This window comes from Lontra canadensis, unplaced genomic scaffold (genome assembly GCF_010015895.1).
Source record: "Lontra canadensis isolate GAN:19392208 unplaced genomic scaffold, GSC_riverotter_1.0 scaffold49, whole genome shotgun sequence".
NCBI lineage: Eukaryota > Metazoa > Chordata > Mammalia > Carnivora > Mustelidae > Lontra > Lontra canadensis.
Genome location: NW_022631043.1, coordinates 9,027,832 through 9,047,051, shown reverse-complemented (window position 1 = coordinate 9,047,051; position 19,220 = coordinate 9,027,832). Strand labels below are relative to the sequence as shown.

Sequence of the window (19,220 nt, the reverse complement as noted above, 5' to 3'; positions counted from 1 at the left end):
AAACAAAAATGTGCAAACTTGCTCATGACCAAGGAAGTACTAATGGGAAAAATGAGATTCACACCCATGAGTTTGACAAGAATTTTGAAAGTCTATCCAGGTTGGGGTGGGAACAAGGAGCAACATAACCATTGCTCCTGAGAGGGAAATCATGAGAGAGACAATGAGGTGACCAGATGGCTCTGATGGCTTTGAGAGGGGTTCGTCGAGAGTGGAGAGAAGTTTGGCAAAACTGTGCAAAGTGGGACATAGAAACACCTCACAATCCAGCGAGTGTGCTTTTAGATATAAGTTCCGGGAGATGTTTTTGATAATGGTCACTGAAGCATTTTTTAAGTAAGGAAAACTACTAACAGCCTGAATGTCTATTAGTAGGTCAAATGATGAATATATTTTGGTAGGTTCATATTATGTAACTGGAACATATTACCACTGCCGATTGTGAAAGCAGTCTGCAGAATTACATCTGTGGCCATCAAACTAGAAGCATCAAAGGAATGCAATACTGCATGACACTGAAACAATTTTATAAGTAATTTATAATACAGACATCACTAAATGTATATAAAATACATAGATGGGAAGGATACACAGTAAGTGCCTTAGAAGTTGGCTCTTAGGAGGAGGGAATAATGCTGGGGACGAGAGACCATCTGAATATCATAGCAAAATATCTGAAATACTTGATCCTCTTAAAATGCAGAAGTAAGGGCACCTGGGTAGCACACTCAGTTAAACCTCTGACTCTTGATTTGGCTCAGGTTGTGATCCCAGGGTGATGGCATAGAGCCCCGCATCGGGCTCAATGCTCAGCACAGAATCTGCTAGAGATTCTTTCTCTCTCTCCACCCCTCCCATTCTTGTGCTCTTTCTCTCTCTAAAATAAATACATAAATCTTTAAAAAACGAAGAAGTAAACACGGCTCATTATTAACGTTGTTTCCAGGGGTTGGTTCATAGATGTTGGTGTAATTAGTATCCAGCACACTTTCTGGGGTTTTTTGGACAATCTTTGCCTCCTATTTTTTCTCATTTGGTGGGCCCCTTACTATGGTCTCAGTTAGCTCTAAGCTTCCTGCACCTGAGGCCACTGCCTAGGCCACTGCTGGCTCGGGTGAAGCTCCACGGTGCAGGGGTGGGGTCTGGCTTCCCCATGGGGCTGTGTGAGGGACCACGGGCTGTCACCAGGAAGGTCATCTGGAGACCGAGCTGTGACTCATGAGAGACAGGAAAAGGATGGATCCAGGAGAGAAATCTCTCTCCCTTTCTGTGTCTGAGCTGGTTTTCCTCACTTCACTGCCCATCCAGAGACATTTCAACTGAGTGGTTCCTTTTTTCTTTCTTTTTTTTTTTTTTTAAAGATTTTATTTATTTATTTGAGATAGTGAAAGAGCACAAGCAGGGAGAATAGCAGGCAGAGGTAGAAGGAGAAGCAGGTTCCCTGCTGAGCAGGAGCCCCATGTGGGACTCCATCCCAGGACCCCAGGATTATGGCCTGAGCTGAAGGCAGACGCTTCACTAACTGAGCCACCCAGGTATCCCTGAGTGGCTCTTTTCAATCTTCTCCTGACTGATGAGGCCACAAAATACCATGGCAGCTTATGCTTGTCTCCAGACCTCTTCTCCCTCTCTTTCACTGCCCTGGAGTTGTGCTGGCTCTTCCACCTTGTTTCAGCTCTGTTGCAAGAAATCTAGGGTGAGACATTATTTTTTGTACTTTTCTGTATTTTACAAATAATGCAGGGCAAGGAGTGTAGTAAGTGTTCAATGCTACTATTAATATTATCACAGCCAAATTATAATCAGACCTCAGGCATCTCAGAGCTGTTAAATTGGAAGGAATCATAAATTATTAAGTTTGGAGGAAGGAGACTGGAGCTACTCTTTAGTTACTACTCAGTCCAAACTTTACAACTGAAAACAAGGGATTTTGCCTAGACTTGTAAGCCAGAGAGCTCCTGAGCTGAGAAACAGAAGTCAATATCCAATGGTCCCCAAGTTTTGGTGATGCCACCTCAATCATCTTCCCCAAGGCTCCTTTTCCAACTGGGAGTTGAGCCCTTTTCGAGCGTGTGATGGTGAGGACTTACTCTCCACTGTGGTTCAGGTTGTCGTAGCGCAGAAAGAGGCCCGCGTAGATGGTCTCGGTCAGCAGAGCGTAGATGGCGATCATAATCAGCAACACAGCCAGCTTCAGGACAGAGTTCAGGCGGAGGAAAACTGCACAGGTCACCATGGCAAGCACCCCAGTGAAGACGAAGTACTGGAAACAGAGAGAGGGGAGGTGGTCAGAATCCAACAGGAATGTGGGAGGGCCAGTCCCCTCAGCGCGGATGCCAGTGGGTCTCCTGACGCAGGTGGCAGCTGAGCACCTCCATTTGGAGACCTCAGGCTGCCCTCAAGTCCAATAGGCCTCCAATAGAACTCATCGTTTCCTTACCACATCCCGAGTCTCTGTTCCCTGGCCTTTGGGGTCCATTTATGCCAATCCTAAGCCAAAGAACCCTCGGTCTCTTCTTTGCTGCCTTTCTCTTCCCCACACTCCACAGCCACCCCACCCTAAGTCTGTAGCCTCCACTTCCTTCAGGGAGCTCACACCCAGGCAGCTCTCCTCTCCCAGGCATTTTCTGTTCTGGTTCCCGAACAGTTTCTGGCAGCTCTGTCTGCTTGCAGCCCCCAACCCTCACTGAACACACACTGTCTTTCTCTCTCCAGAATTTCTAAAACACAGACCTCATCATGCCTCGCCTCAGCTTGAAGGACTTTCATGGCTCACTAGTCCCTCAAACTCGAGTGGGAAGCTCCCAAGGCCAGCACAGATCAGATTTCCCTTTACTTTCTAAACCCAACATATGCTTCAGCCTCCCTATTTACCTGCGCCTCCCATGGCTGTTTCCCAACTCTCCTGGGCCTCCGAGCTCTGCATCTCGTGGTTCAGAGTCATCCATGTGACTAAGCCTCCATTCTCTGAAGAGCATCTTCTCCTCTGAGAAGCCTTAGTGCTCATTTCCAGATGCCCTGGAAGCTGGCTTGTTCCTCCGTAGCACCACCCACATCCAGAATAAGATCTATCTCCTTGTATAAGAAGTAGCTGTTCAAAAGGCCAGACTGGTGCCATTCAAGCTGGAATCCTGGTTCGCAGCTCAGTCTGCCCAGCCATAGTTCATTCAGCCCTTTGTAGGATGGTGTCCGGCCTCTTATCCTGCCCACTATAGCATTCTGAATAGCAGGTTTGGATTCTGACTCTCCAGTGGGAAAAAAGAATAAAAGTCACATTATTAAGGCCCATGTGGTCCTCTTGTAACTTTCAAAATAACTGGCCAAGATGGGAATCATAATTCCCACTTCACCAGTGAAGAGACTGAGGCTCACAGAGATAGCGTGAATTGTTCCAATTCTCACACCTGGAAAATGGCACCTAGGACCCTTGGAAGCAATCTGTCCACATATGTTTGACTGCAGTGGGCACATTGAGCTTGATAATCCCTAACATCCACTCCAACCCTCTTATGCCCGGCCCTTTGTAGCAATTGGAGGTCTCCTTTCTCCTATTACAGAATGAGTTTCTGGATGGGCAGAGGATACCATAAGAACTTCTAGACATCTCCAAGTGACTATGGAAGACACATTTATTGAGTTCCTAAGTCAAACTGACGCATTAATGTACATTTTCAACAGTGATATCAACAAATGTGGATAGCACCTTGATGAGACCCCACTGAGCATGAACAAGACTTTATTGTGCATGTAGTAGACTTGGAAATGAATAAGGCTGCATCCCTATCCCTAAAGACCCCTGCATCTGGGACACCCTTCACTTTTGTCTTTCTTTCTTAGTAAATCCAATCGTGTCCATGTCTGAAATGGATGATGAGCTTTCTTCAACTCTCCTTTAAGATCTTTCCTTGGCAAGATTTACAGGTAATTCATCTTGATGCCCTGAAGCCATCATTTTAACAGATAGAGGAGAGTTGGGTAGACCTGAAGCATCTTGTTTCATTGTTACCTGCATCATAATGAAGGGTTGTGCATGATTTTGTCAATGCAAATTACAAATTGTGTATTAAATTAAAGCTGTCAAAATGATTATGCCCTTGAGCAAAAGTTAATGAAGGCACAACAGTTAAGTTTAAGAAGTGTGATAAGGACTTACTGTGTGGCTGTTGCAATCAAGGCATGTTGCTAGGCACTGGGAATTCCAAAGTGAGAGATGGCCTGGACCACACCCGGTGGTCTAAGATGTAAAGCCAATATGTAGAGACCAACACCAATGTGCTGGACGTTCTCTGCCAGCAATATGAACCTTATGGTGATGCTGTAAACCACAAGAAATCAGCAGCATAAGGACCCTGGGTAGATAACACCAGGAGCTTTTCCTCTGTCTCTTTTCTAGCTTGAATGAATAGTGGGAGTGGGACCGGGGAATGGAGAGGAACAGGAAGCAACTGAAGTATTATAACTTTGAAAAACCCCTCTTTCAGCTGCATCTGGACCCATAAATTGCATGTTTCCTACAACTTGGGAGGATGCTGGGCCCAACACAATGACTAAATTTCTTTCAAACAACCAATAGTCTCTGTGTTCTTTTAAGTTAGCCAAGGAACTCAGATGCCCCACAGCTTCTAGAGTGCCCCCTGAATGGGTCCTGGGCATTAGGGTTTCACAGGTGTTGCAGGGCAGAGATAGGAGGCAAAGCCACGTTGCAAAAACTCTTGTATGTGCTGCTGAGAAGTCTGCACTTTATTCTGCAAGGAGCCGCGGGTGGGGTTCAGGTTTGTAATGGATTCAACAGGTCAGTGGTCTAGGAATAAACTGTGGGGTAAATAAGTACAGGAGGGATTGTAAGTCATGGGGAAAAGCTGAGGTTTAATGACAAGTTTAGGGACTAACCTAATAGATGGGGTAAGAAACATGTGTAACTTTACATGAAGGTGGGGGAGGGAGGAGTCGGGACTGGTGGTAAGCATTCCAGCAGGGGTTAATCTATTAACTAAGAGAAAAAACCAACTACAGAATGAGGATGGGGAAAAGGAATGCAATCAGCTTTAGGGCTCTCAAGCTTCAGGGATGGAGGATGATTCAGAACAACTGAGGGCAACCACAAGTGTGAGGCTGAGGTTTGGAAGAGAGCTGGGTCTGGAGACATGTTTGACATGGTTCAGCTGACCCCACAATGTGGAGATTGTCCAAGAAGAACATGAAAAGTAAAGACAGAAGATACAGAGACTAACGTGTAGAGTCTCTCATGTTTGAGGGGCTGTGGGAAAAGAGAAATAAGAACATTCATTAGGGATTGTTGAGGGTATGAGAGGACAATGAGGAGAAAAGTGTGAAAAAATAAGTAGCCCCCCCAAAATAAAAATCTCCATAGACAAAGATTTTCAGAGGAGCATTTCAAAGGTAATGTATAGAAAATGTTTTCAAAATAACTTAATGCCAAAAAGCAGGATATAAAATTTTATATGCACTATAATCATAACAATGCAAAGTATGGACACATAGGACATGGCTTTGGTGTGGATAATTTCCATCTGTAGAGTCCTTTAATCTGATCATAACACCAAATACCAAATGAGGCAGGGATCAACGTACTGTTCTGCAAGGAGTCCCTCTGTTCCCGAGAAGTCTGCATCCGGTATCATCAAGGGGTTCTCTACTTCTTCCTAGGTTTTAAATGATGAAACATCATCCCACCAGGATATGTATGAGAAATGGTAGGGACTGGTCAGTTTCTAGCAATTTTTAATAGAGAACACAGACATTTTAAGGGGATAAGAGACCTAATCATGATATGGCAGTTTTGACCAGGAAAGTAAAAGATTGACTGCCGCAATGAGTGCCAGCACCTTGGTGCCTAAGTTAGGAAAAAAGAGGTGAGAGGCATTTCAGTAGTGAGGTTAACATGTGGGTAGGAGAAGAGGGATAGACACTGAGGATGTGTAGGTGGGAGGCAGCCCAGGTCCTCACACTAGATGAACACCCGGTAACGTGAGGGGATCAATGGGAGTGGCAATGCCTGTGCATCGGGGCTAAGTTGGTGGGAGGTGGAAGTAGTGCTCATAACCAAACATTTGCTGGGCACGAATTCTGTGTAATGTACTTTATGAGTGGCTTCATATGCTTCCACTTACTTAACTCTTAAAATGATCCAAGGACAGGTACTATTTTTATAGTCATTTTACAGAAGAGGGAAGCATATAGAACACATTTCTGCTTTTGAATAATCAAGATTTTCTTCTGTCAGATAATACACTGACTTGGGAAATGACAAATAAAGCAAAATCTTCTAAGTCTGTACTGAAAAAAAGTTGGACTCCCATGCCATGGCAAAGGGTTCAGAGGATCAAAAATTGAGGATTATGTTTGCATGAAATAAGTATTTTGCCCAAATTCTACAATTGTTGAATGAGGACCTACTGGGGACCAAGAACCGTGCAAGGCTGGAAGGCACTATTCTAAGGTCAGGACACTGTCACAAAGTATCATAAATGACCTTGGCAATAGGTACACATTCTCCTCCTGAAAGAGGAGGAAGCAGAAGACTATCACACCATGGTAACATGAAGAAGGACTTGAACTCAGCCCCACACAGGTCATGCATGCTGGGCTGTCAGCCCCCCTTTGGTTGCTGCCAAATCCCATGGCATTATAAACTCACAGAAGAAAAAAGAAAGATGACTGACAATTTTCATAAGTCATGGTCCTTCAGGGAAAGAATCCAAACTTTCTGATTCACACAGAACCGGGTTTTCGATGATAACTCTTGGTTCCATCAGCGCAGTGAAGTGCATATGGACCAAAGACAGAGGCTTCTCTGCTTCATCCTGAGCCTCCCCTTTCCACATGGTCCAGGAGTGACAGTGTCAGGACCCGGGGGTCACCACGGGTGCAGGTGGGATGAATAACCTGACGTTCCTCGCTCTTTACTGGATTACGTGAGTCAGGGGAGAGGGGCATTTTGTTTAGGCTGGATGCTCTGCTACAATCTGATTGTGCTTTGTCTTCTTCTAGATCCTCGTTTTGATGACTGGCCTTTCCCCCCGCCCCATACTAGGGGAAGAATGGTGAATGTTCTCTTGGTTATTATAGTTGTTAGCTTAGATCTGTCGAAACTGCGTTTAAAGTCCACAAGTAGATGTGGATGTTTATATCTGACTTGGGTTGTGGGGAGATAAACGATTCTAGATATTTCCTAGAAGAAACTATATTCACAGTTGATACTCTAACCTCATAATCCTTCCTGGAAAGACATACCTGTATTAATGATGTGTACAAATAATGACTATGCCAGGAAAGCTGTGAAGCAAAACATAATAAATAAAAAATACACAGTATCTATATATTATGGAAAGGCATTACATCACAATATTTTTAAAAGTAGGATCATGCTTATCTTGGTGGTGCTTATTAGACGATTCAACACAGCCACCCTGCAAGATTATGTCCTTGTCTTGGCTGTGCTTCTTTGATGACTGAGCTCAGATCTTTGTAAATCATCATCAGAGTCCATTTTTGGAAAAACATAAAAAATGCAGTCTGTGTTTGATTCCTGAACAGCGATATCCAGCCAGATCATGCATCCCAGAGACTTTCAGAAATTAAATGTTCTTCCAGAGGATGGCAATTTGACATTGTGAAACATGTATCTAGGAAGTATACGCTGTTAGCTAAGAATGACCAGCAGAGAGGAACATGGTGACACTGTGGGAATTAAGTGTGTGCCCTTCAAGGCCACTCCCTCAGCGTGGGCAACAAGTACAGAGTCTTGAAGGATCTGGCTCCCTTTGAATGAGGCAATGCAAGGTGGTCACCATCTTGGAAACAATTGGTGAGGCCAGAAGAGCAAGATTATGAAAGGGAAACAGGCTATGAAAATATGGCCTGTTCAAGTTTTTAGTCTGGACACATGATCATGTAGATAATCTCATGTTTTGGAGCAGAGGATTTGTGCATTTAAGAAATCTGTAAAGTCCCTATCTTCCTTAAATTCAGATCTCCACTTGGGCAGGCACTATTTTGCCCTAGGTACCAAAGGCTTCAAGAAAGAAACTAACATTTAATGAATGTTTTATTGATGTCATCTCTCTTTGTCATCCCAACAATCTTATGAGATAGGTATTATTAATAATCCCATTATAAGGGTGAGTGGGTGGCTCAATTAAGCAACTGACTCTTAATCTCAATTTAGATCTTGATCTCAAGGTCATAAGTTCAAGCCCCACATTAGGCTCCACAAAACAAAACAAAACAATGAAAACAACAAATAATCCCATTATACAGCTGAAAAAACTAAGGCTCAGAGAAGTTAAGTGACTTGTTCAAGGCTACAAAGCAAGTAAATGGCAGAAGAAGAGTCCTCCTTGCTCACTCGAGGTCACCACGCAGCCTCTATCACCCACACCTGTTCTGTTTCCCATGTTCTGTTAATGTCCTTAAAGACCTGAAACCTAAGCTTCAGCATGGTGGAGTGTGTTGGTTTTGGATCATCCTTTGCCTGTATGGCTTTTGGGCTCTTTGTGGGGAAAGGCAATTCCAAAAACTGATTATCATTTGGAAAAAAAAAAAAAAACACATCAATATTCTTTATATATTTAGCCATAACATCTAATTGGTTCTGTGAAGAAACAAAATGAGCTCCTATAACAGCCCTCTGTTCAACTGGAAAAAATTCTGAATTTCCTGCAAAGCCATTTGATACTCCTTCTTCATTTGAATGTTTTGGTGGGGCTATTGCTGCAGGAACATGGGAAAACCTAATTTTATCCTGAATAGCAGCTGGGGATTTCTGACCACCCTCAAAAAGTTTCCTCCAGAACCACTTGGGGTTCAGACTCCCACCCGAGGAATTCACCAGAGAACTGAAGATACTAGTTTTTATTGTCACTTTTGGAGTTTAAAAAATATGCCTATTTCCTTGATCACATATTCTCTTTTCTTTTGTTTTTCTTCTTCTTTCTGCCTCCTTCTTGCTTTTTCTCCACCTTGTCTTCCTCTTTCCATACCGCCCAACTTTCTTCTCTCATCTTCATCACGAAAGCTAATATTTAATAAGCAAAGACACAGATAATGACACCCCTATGGGAGATCAGCTTTCAGGGACACTTCAAAACATTAGCAAGCTCTAACTGCTCCTGCAAATACAGTTGACTATTTATTCAAACGTGCCAGCGCATCTATAGGGACTTGCATAAAAAAAGGGTCTCAGCTCTAAAATGAAGGTCTTCCTACTGAGCCTGCTGAGAACCCCTCGCAAGCGTTTGAGATAATGACACTCTGGGTTCGTGCATGTGATCTGCGTTTGTTTTTGCAAACCCATGTCTCTTCCCTCCCCTAGACGATTTCTCACATCAAAGTTGGAATGCGGCTTTCTTCACTATCACTTACTGTATCTTCATCCATTTTGAGTAATAGGCAAGCTCCAGTTCAAGACTAAATTATACTCGATACCATATATTAAAACAGCCTCTTTTTTTTTAAAGAAGGTATTTTTTTTAAAAGGTTTTATTTATTTGACAGAGATCACAAGTAGTTAGAGAGGCAGGCAGAGAGAGAGGGAGAGGGAAGCAGGCTCCCTGCTGAGCAGAGAGCCAGATGTGGGACTCGATCCCAGGACCCTGAGATCATGACCTGAGCCGAAGGCAGTGGCTTAACCCACTGAGCCACCCAGGTGCCCCTTAAAACCCATAAGCCTTTTAAGCTTACACCACATCATCCATGTTTATATGATATGTTTATGTCACAGGCTTTCGGACTGAGTCCTGTTTCTCATGGGGTGAGGTAGAAATGTCAGGTACACAGATGAGGAAGCCAAAGCTCAGAGAGAGGAAGGGATTTGGGGTCACACGTGTGTGAGTGCTGGGAGGCATTGTGTGTGAATTAAGTCTTTTACAAGGTCTGAATATCTAATTCCTTCTTGTTCGGTGGACAAATCTCTAGGTAGGGAGGCATGTATATCAAGAAGGCAACTGGTCCTTCAAATCAGGCTGTTGGTGGTAGATGGTGATGGAAAGAGTTCAGATTCCCTTCAATTTGGCCAGTGGGATTCCTGTATCTGGGGGGATTGCCAAAAGTTGGCAAACTCTGTAAAGGGTCAGCTAGTAAATATTTTGGCTCAGTTGGACCCACACCATCTCTTGCAGCTACTCAACTCTGCCAACTGTACTATCAAAGTAGCCACAGATGAGGCACCTGGGGGGTTCAGTCAGTTGAGCGGCCAATTCTTGATTTAGGCTCAGGTCATGATCTTGAGGTCCTAGGATTGAGCTCCACATTATGCTCCATGCTCAGTGTGGAATCTACTTGAGGACTCTTTTCCCTCTCCTTCTGCCCCTCCCCATGCTTGTGTGTGCTCTCTCTAATTAAAAAAATAAATCTTCACCCCAAAAAAGTAGTCATAGGCAATTGGTACTAAGTGGGTGTAGCTAAGCTCCAATAAAACTTTACTTACAAAACAGGTAGCAGGTAGAATTTGGCTGGAGGCCATAGTTTGCTCACCCCTGAGCAAGATGATCCTTTGGTTGTGGGAGGAAAGTATTGAAACTCTTATTTAATTTATCTCATTTTTAAACATTTCTATGTTTTTAATATGTTCCACAATGTACACAATACATTAGCACAGTGATAGAGGAATGTAACTTAGAGATAAATGTGTATCAGTTGTGCAGGCTCAAAACCTTCTTATAGGAAATCATAAATACATCATGGCTGACTTTTAATGAGAAGCTACTTTGTGCTAGATGCTACTCTGGACACTTTACATGGGTTAATGCATTTAATCCTCATAACTACCCTTGAGGAAGGTACTACTTTCCTTCTTGTTTTATGGATAAGGAAACTGAGGCACAGAGGTGATGTTATGTGATCAAAAAGCCACTTTCTTAGGACTGGCAAACCCATGAATGCTGTGGTTCTGAGTTTGGGAGTTTAGATTTGGGGTCAAGGGTATGTACTGTTCTAGAGTGATGTGGAAGTCCAGACGAATAGCTCACGAACACCAACTCCATGTCAGATGATACGTTGGAGCTACACATAAGCAAACTCATCTAAGTATGCACCATGACAATATGATATTCCCTAACTCCACAAAAGCCATGTGAAGAAGATATTATTTTTTCTACTTTATAGATGAGGAAGCTCAGGTTCAGGGAGAAGAAGAGCTGACTCAAGATTCCATTGCTAGCAGGTAAAGGGGCTCAGCCAGGATTGAAACCCAACTTTACCTAGCTCTCCATAGTTGATGGGTGGCTAGCTCACTGCCTCTTGGGACACTCCTCATGCCCTCCAACCTGAGACATTCTCAGGGAGCTGGTGTCCCACAGAGTCCACAAAGTCTGTGCTCTCTCAGTCCTTGGTGGGAGGAGGTCCCCCAACAATAGATAGTTCCATCTTGCCCTGGACTTCCTTAAGAAAAGCTTAGTTCCTCCCTAGGAATGGAGGACTGAGCCTGGATGCAGAAGCACAAGATCAAGAACAAGCCAGATAGGGTTTGAATTGCAGTTCCAAGTCTTGACCACTGAATTAAGAAGAAAAGGACAGAAAGAAAGAAGGAAGGAAAAAAGTGAGGGAGGATGGCAGGAAGGCAGGAGTGGTGCAGAGTGGCACTGAGCAAGTTACTCTCTGGGCTTCTGTTGCATTATCTAGGGATTGGAGATGACAACCATCTGGAGTATTGAATGATGCCATGTATGCCAAATGGGTGCTCTACACCTTATACAGGGCAGGAGGCTTTCTTTCCTTTTCAGAACATTTCTCACACTGATTCTGGCGCTTAGGTGAGACAACACAGAGCCTTTCCCTCACCCAGGTGGTGGAGGAGTCTTAGAGAACAAGGGTCTACCTGGGTCCCTGGGGTGAGAGGTTGGTTGGGGTCTGCTGGGACAGCCCAGCTGTCCTCTCTCCTGACCCCGAATTTCTGCCCCTGAATGTAAAGTTCTGGGCTATAGCTAACACAGCCTAAGACTGTCCTTTGCCCAGTACCATAGGCTGACCCCAAGGCCCAGGGCAAACCTCTGGTTCTGTGGCCAAGGGAGGGTGAGACTTACATAATGATGGTGGGTATCTGCTGAGACACCTCCTGACCCTGTGGTGCTGTTCTTTATTTGACATTTAGTTGTGGTTTTCTGTGTTTGTGACTTTTTAGCTTTTTTCTTTCTATTTCTCCCACCCCTTTCCTCTTTTCCTCCCTTCTCTCCTTTCTTCCTTCTCTTCCTCCCTCCCTTCCCTTCTTATCCTTCCTCTTTCCCTCTTTCCTTCTCTCTTCTCCCTTCCTTTCCTTCCTTCTCCCCTTCCACCCTCCTTCCCCCCTTCCTTCCTTTCTTCCTTCCTCCCTTCCATCTTTACTTCTTCCCTTCCTTCTTTCCTCATTTCCCCCTACCTCTCTTCCTTCCTTCCCTCCTTCTTGAATGCAGCAAAAGCCATTTGAGCCATAACTCTGCCCTAGACTGGGAACAACAGCACATTCTGCTCTAGGATTTTGAGATGAGAAGGGGAAATGAATGCGGGCGGGGGAAGGGGAAGAGGAACATGGATAGAGGTACAGGTGAAGAAGGAAGAAAGGAAGAGGAAGAAGACGGGAGAATCAGGAAAGGCTGGAGGTAAGGGCAGGAAAGAGGAAGGGGAGAAAGGGCATGGCAGGGAAGGGGGAGGAGGAAGAGGAGGAGCAGGAGGAGGAGGAGGAGACAGAAGAAGAAAGCAGGCCTCTGGGACGCTTTCTGAGACCCTTTGGGCAGTTGTGCTTGTGTGGAACTGGCGGAGGTACCTAGGCCCAAGTCTTGCCAAGGGGAGCTCGAGAATAAATACCTCTGGGTAGGAGCAGATATCTGTAAACACAGCTGAGGAATTGAAAGTCAGGTTCTTCAAGGGTATCGACTTGTCAAAATCACACCACAGCTGCGGATTAAAAAAAAAAAGAAGAAGAACAACAACAACAACAACAACAAAAAACAAAACAAAACAAAACAAAACACAGGAACAACAAAGTCAGTGTGAGTGCTGGGAACAAAGCAGTGTGCCTTCACTGCTGAGCCTAGGCAGAAACCTGGGCAGACCAGGCCCTACAGGGAGCTTCATTCCAGAATGGAGGGGCCAGCTGGGATCTCCTCTTCCATTTTAAAGAAGGTACTGGCTCAGAAAAAGCTTTTGCAAGCCAGCCCAGAAGCCAGGTTAAGACAGCTCTGCTTGCCCTGTCACATAGGGCCAGTGGAGAGTGCCTGTGGGGCTCTGAAGAGAGCCAGATGGCAGGAGAAAAGGTCTGGGGTATCTTGCAGCCTGTCTCTCATCAACAGCTGGGAGGATTCCAGGGATCTGAGGGGGGCACGTTCTCCAGAAAGACTCTTAGCATGGGACAGGGGGTGGGAGGGCATTCCCTAGGCCAGAAACTGCTGCAGATTTTGCGGTGCTCAGGAAAGAGTAGCTACCATTAACTGAATGCCTCCTCTGTGCCAGACACTTTGGACAAAAAAGCCTCACAACCACCTTGTGATGTAGCTACTATCTTTATCCCCATTTTACAATAAAAATATATGAAACTCTGAGAAGTAAAGTAACTTGTCTAGGATCACCTAGCTCGTAAGCGGTACAGCTGAGATTTGATGGCAGGTCTATCTGACTCCAAAGCCTCTGAACTTCCTGCCGCACCACCATGGCATGGATGGCTCAGATGTAACCTTGACCTCGAGTCACTGAATTTATTTCCAAATCCTGCACCCCAGAAATACCTGATTCGTCAAGACTTGAGATCCTGGCTACGCCTCTGTAGGCCATGATCAATGTTCCTAAGCACTTCCATTTCAATTGCAATAATCTATAAAATATTCATTAAATGGAGAATTAAGTTAAGCTAGGATTTTCCTTTTTCTTTATCCCATAGAATCCTTTCCTACAAGGCCAACCACAGAGTTTGGGCAACATAGCTCTAAGTAATTACTGGGCCATTCTGGACAACAAATTTCAGGCAGTATAAGCCTCCGACTCACAGGCTGACAACTGACAAGCTGACAAGTTTGAGTCCCTGAACACGTGGAGACCCTCCCTCAGGCCCCAAGGGCACACTGATGGGTTCAACCGCAAGATGGATGCCTCCACTAGCATCTCTCAACATGCCAAGTTCAAAACCTGGAAGGAGACAGATCACTCTTAGAATCTAGAGTAACTAAGCCATGGACAACACAGACTGTTTGTATGTACACAGAAAATGCTGTCGTTATCATGTTACCATTTTAGAGAGAAAATGAAATCATTAAAACATGGATCACCAAATTAAAAACAATAATAAATATGGCAGCTGGAGAGTCATCTGAGTTCAATGTGTCACATCCAATGTGAACTCTTAGAAAGTCATAGGCAAGATCTCAAGCTCCCTGAAGCATATTTCCCTTACCCATTGCATGGGAACGGTAATACCTACCTGTAGCACATAGTAGGTGCTCAAGAAATGATGGTTCTTTTATTTCCACCCCCTACCCCCACTTCCAGAGATAAAATTTAGCATTTGAGGATGAGCATGAGTCGTGGAGTCAGACAGACCTTATTAGCAAGTTATTTCATGTCTCTGAGCCTCAGTTTCCTTAGCCATAAAGTGGGGATAAGGAGACTTACCTCACGGGGTTTATGTGAGGATTTCATGAGAAAAACATGTACAGCTTCTTCTTCAGTGCATGGCACATAGCAGGTAGGTACTTAAAGGGAACTCTGATTCACGATTATAATTGGTTGGCCACTGACAATATAGAAACTTTAGGACGTTTATGCTCCCTTGGAGCAGATAATCTCCCCCACTGGGAAGAGATAATTTGCCACCAGTAAAATGCACAGCTCTGACAGTAGCTGCATTTCTGTTCTCTGTCCCTAAGCTTGGGGCTGCACCAGGCACTTGAAGGTAAGTGGTACCAAGAAAGGCAATGCAAGAAGCTACAGGCTCCATAAACCCTTCATTCTTGCCTGCACATGAGAAGCCAGAGGGTTGGTGGGTTTGGAATGCTTACGATATTCAAGATGGCACCCAGGAAGTTAATCAAGATGGATGCAAAGATGATGACGTTCCGGGCTAAATAGGTCTCATTAATCCAACAGCAAGTTTTCCGGAGGACGAGGGGCAAACACTTATAATCCTCTGCCGTGGTGATGAGGACGAGAGCCGAATGCAGCATAATCAGGATGGAAAACTGGATGGCCATTGGCATCACCCTGCAGGGAAACCCAGAATGTTGGGTCACATGGCATCATTCATGACTGCCCTTCCCCACCTCCGGAACCCAATAATTCTCTAAAGCTCTGTTTGTTCAAGAAAAATCAGCAGGAGACCTTTTCTGAATTATATCCATCCCTAGAATATTCTATCAAGAAACTTTGAAATGACCATCAAATTTGGCTTTATTTATTGTTCCTGTCCACCCCCCCCCCCTTCTTTTTTGCTTCCTATATCATTATCTTTCTCACTAGGCAACTCTGCGAAGGCAACAAACCACTGGAATTTTATCTCAATATCCCCACTGTGGGAGGGACCCACATGCCCTTTCTCCTTTGAGGGGGCTTTTATGAAACACTTTACCTCTTGGTCTACTCTGATGCCAAGATCTGAATTTGGCACCTGTTTCAAGTTGCTCAGTATGGTTAGTGATTACCAAGATTTGCAGGGAATATACCATGTGCCATTTGAGATGGGTAAGGGTGCAATTTGAGTTGTAGGTAAGGAGAACTCATCCTTGCCCAAGGCTTCAACATTGTTCCCAAGTACACATCTTGAGCTTCAAGGTCTCACCAAAGCTCTGTCCCATGGTAGACCCTGTCTATGGACATTTCTGTTGGGTATCAGGTTGTTTCCAGCAACTTGGTGATCTCAAAGCCCATCTCTGGAGGCATCTTTGACTGCTTCCTCTCCTTACCAACCAACCTCTCAGCAGGCATATTTCTTCTCCTGGGACTTCATCCTTCATTCTCTGTTCTCTGTCTAGCCATTTGTGTCTCACTTCTCTACCTTTCTTTCGCCAGCCAACTGTTGCACATTGAAGGGTACCTGTGGCTCCTCCATCTCTACAGTGAAGTCCATCCATTTGGCTTCAGCATCTTCCAGTGGTCGATGCTCAACCAACATGCACTTAGTGAATGAAGTTAGACCCAACTTCTAACAATGCCTTACTATCCTTCTGCCTGGATTTCCCCATGTTTATTATTAATGACATTAGTGTCACTAATACTCAGAGCTCTGACTATGTGCTAGACCCAACGCTAAGCACTTTATATAATAGCTGATTTCTATTCCTTGCTACAGACTTAGAAGTCTCTTGATCTCTCTTTTTTCAGGTGAAGATTTAAGGTTCAGAGAAAAGCAACTTCCCAGAGGTCACTGAGTTGGTTAATGTTAGAGCTAGGATTTAAAGTCCACCGTGTCATTGATGAGTGACAGACCTCCCATGTGTGCTCTCATGTCATCTTTTTGGGGATTCTGTGGTGTCATTTACTTATTCATTCAATAATGTTCTTCCCAGATACAGTGGTAGGCACCAGGACACATCTTCCCCATCCTCTTCTAGAGGAGAATATGGACATATACATGATGAACTATTGGAGAATATGCTATGATCTATAAAAGAGTTTGAGCAACCATCATTTAGAAAACAGGAAAAGGAATCAAGGGAGGCTTCACAAAAGGGGTGCCATTTGGGTCAGGACTTGGAGGTCGAAGAGAGGGTTTTAGGGAAGGAAAAGCCAGGAGCAGGAGAGTAAGAGTGATCCGCATGTTTAGAACTTCCACTAACCCAGGTGGTGAGGCTGTGGGGCTGGGGAGTCCCGGGCTCTCATACATGCTGTGTAGAAAGTTCCACATGGAGGCGATACACAGATATCCCAAATGTGTGTTATCAGGAAGGACACGGTCATATCTGTGTATCTGAAGGATAACCGTGGTGGGAGGTGAAGGATGGAGTGAAGAGAAGAGAAAGAATTTGGCAGAGGTTTAGATAGTTGGGGCCCAAGTTACCAAGGGAAGGACATAAGGTAGCAGCATGGATAACTGGGAGGTTCAGGGAAAGACAAAGCGTTAATCTTAGTAAGTGTTTTCTGTATGTGTTTGGAGGTGTGTGGCAGAGTGACGTCATTAAGGGTGACACTCATGTTTTTACCATCTGAACTGGTAAATGCAGGAAGAGAAGCTGGACCATAGAGTATAAGGATGATGAATTTGATTTGGGACAAGCTGAATTTCTGGTGCTTGTGGATCATCCACCTAGAGACATGCAGAGAGCTAGGCAGTTGGAGGGGTGGTTGTGGAACTCTGGGTCTGGAGTGAACAGGTGCTGGTCGAAGATCTGAGAATGGAGGAGCTTGCCCAAGGAGACTAAGAAGTAAAGGCACCACAGATAAAACTATAGAAGTTGATGGGCTGGAAGGAGAGAAAGCAGCAAAAGGAATTTAGGAAATGTAGTCAAATGAGCTGGAGAGAAGGAGTGCATGGCATCAGGATAGCCAGGAGGTAAGACATTTGCAAGGGTGGGGCTGGGTAACTAAGACTGGCAAATCCCTTTGCATGCTCACGCATCACAAAGGCTGTAAATTCACTCTCCCCACAGCCCCAGGTTTTATTGTTGAAGGTTTTATATTTCCTTTTTTAAATTAAAAAAAATACTTGCACAGTTTTGGTTTTATAGATCACCTTGACAGAAAGTCTCTGCAGGAGTTCTAGGTAAGAACAGAAGGTCTGTGCAGCAGTGGGTTCCCAGAGGGCTCTGGGCAGATAGGAAACTTCCCCCCAAACAGGCTGGAAAAACATTCCTGGAACAGCACACCATTATTCTGGGGCATCCAGGGGAGGCAAATGAAGGAGGATCGCTTTTGTCAGACAGTCCCTGGAGAAAAGGGGCCAATTTCGAGGCTTATGCCTCTCAATACTGTGAGGCAGCCCCCAGGAATATGAATGCTTTGTTTCAAAGTGTGAGGCAGAAGCAAAGCTGGCAAAGAGGATGTTGAGAGCCACTCAGCAGGAGCCTCAGACTCTTCTGTGGCCCCCCACTGCCATCCACATAGTCTATGACCTCCATGGACCTCCATGGTGATGTGCAGGAATGGGCGCGGGGGGGGGGTGCTGTTCTGGGCTTCCCCTATAGCCCCTCTGCCCTCCACGAGCAACACTCAGGCATGTGCCCTGTGCTTCTCCTTCTGTGCTCTCTCTTGGGGAAATGTCTTGTTCATCCTCAAGGCTGTTTTTCCCTGGGTTCTACCATGACACCTGCTATAGAGTTGAGCACACAGACAGTGCTCAATAAATGCTCACTGACTTACACTTTTTGTGGGGAGAGAAGATGCTCTTCTTCCCCTCACCAGCTTTCATAGGGATAGAGATTCTCAGTCGCCCTCCAGCCCTTCCTGCCTCCAGGAGGAGTCTGCCACCTATCCGGAATGTTCAGGGGACCTGGTTCTTCCTGGAAGGCAGGGCCAGTGTTAAAGCTCAATGCTTATGTGAAGTTCAGCTGCTGGCCCTTCTGTCCTTGTAGATCCACTAAGATGGTTGGGAAGCCAGAGCCAGGTGTCCCTAGGAAGTACCAACAGGCAACTACCCAGATTTTCTTCATTCCTTTGGTGCTGGGGGTGAGGGGTCTTTCTCATTTTTGCAGCAGTGAGACCCACACTGGTGTGGGAAGGCAGAGTAGGGGACACAAGCAGAGATCCAGGAGATTCAGAATGGACACCATGTGGTCTCTTGACATCAACCACATTCTGTATACCACTATTTACCATAAGTTTTGCACAGGCAAAGCGAGCATTTGCTTGGCAGTTTACCCAGCTGACCCTTCGTTGCCCATTTGAGCTATTGTGCTTTTGGGTCGACTTCTAGTGGGGTGTTTTGGTATGCTGGAGGGCTGTGAGTGGGACTAGTACTCAGAACCCACCTTTGCTCCTAACACCATTTTAAGTGATGAGCACTTCTTTCTGGGTTTACTGAAACAAAGGAAAGGGAGGAGCTATGGGCTGAGGGCTTGTGTTTCCTCAAATTTGGATACTGAATTGTAATGCACAATGTGGTGGTATTTGGAGGTAGGGCATTGGGGAGGCAATGAGGTCAGGAGCGTGGAGCCCTCATGAATGGGGCCAGTGCCTTCGTAAGAGAGGTTCCCCCTACCCCCAAGAGCTCCCTGGCCCTGACCTCCATATGAGGGCACATGTACAAGCTAGGCAGAGAGGGTTCTCACTAGACACTGAATGTGCCAGTGCCTTGATCTTGGACTTCC

The 19,220-nt window shown here is 45.0% G+C and overlaps 1 protein-coding gene across 3 annotated transcripts in view; it reads right to left on the bottom strand.

Annotated features, from left to right (window-relative positions):
* The window catches only part of ADCY8 (adenylate cyclase 8), a 215,718-nt gene that overhangs the window by 34,226 nt on the left and 162,272 nt on the right, over nt 1-19,220 (bottom strand). For 2 of the 3 annotated variants that reach the window (XM_032873521.1, XM_032873519.1), the window contains 3 exons: nt 14,982-15,183; nt 12,799-12,888; nt 2,091-2,263 (listed from right to left, as the gene is read on the bottom strand). In XM_032873521.1, coding sequence (XP_032729412.1) covers nt 2,091-2,263; nt 12,799-12,888; nt 14,982-15,183 — 465 coding nt within the window. The remainder of the gene's footprint in view (nt 1-2,090; nt 2,264-12,798; nt 12,889-14,981; nt 15,184-19,220) is intronic. The other variant, XM_032873520.1, reaches the window with a different exon arrangement.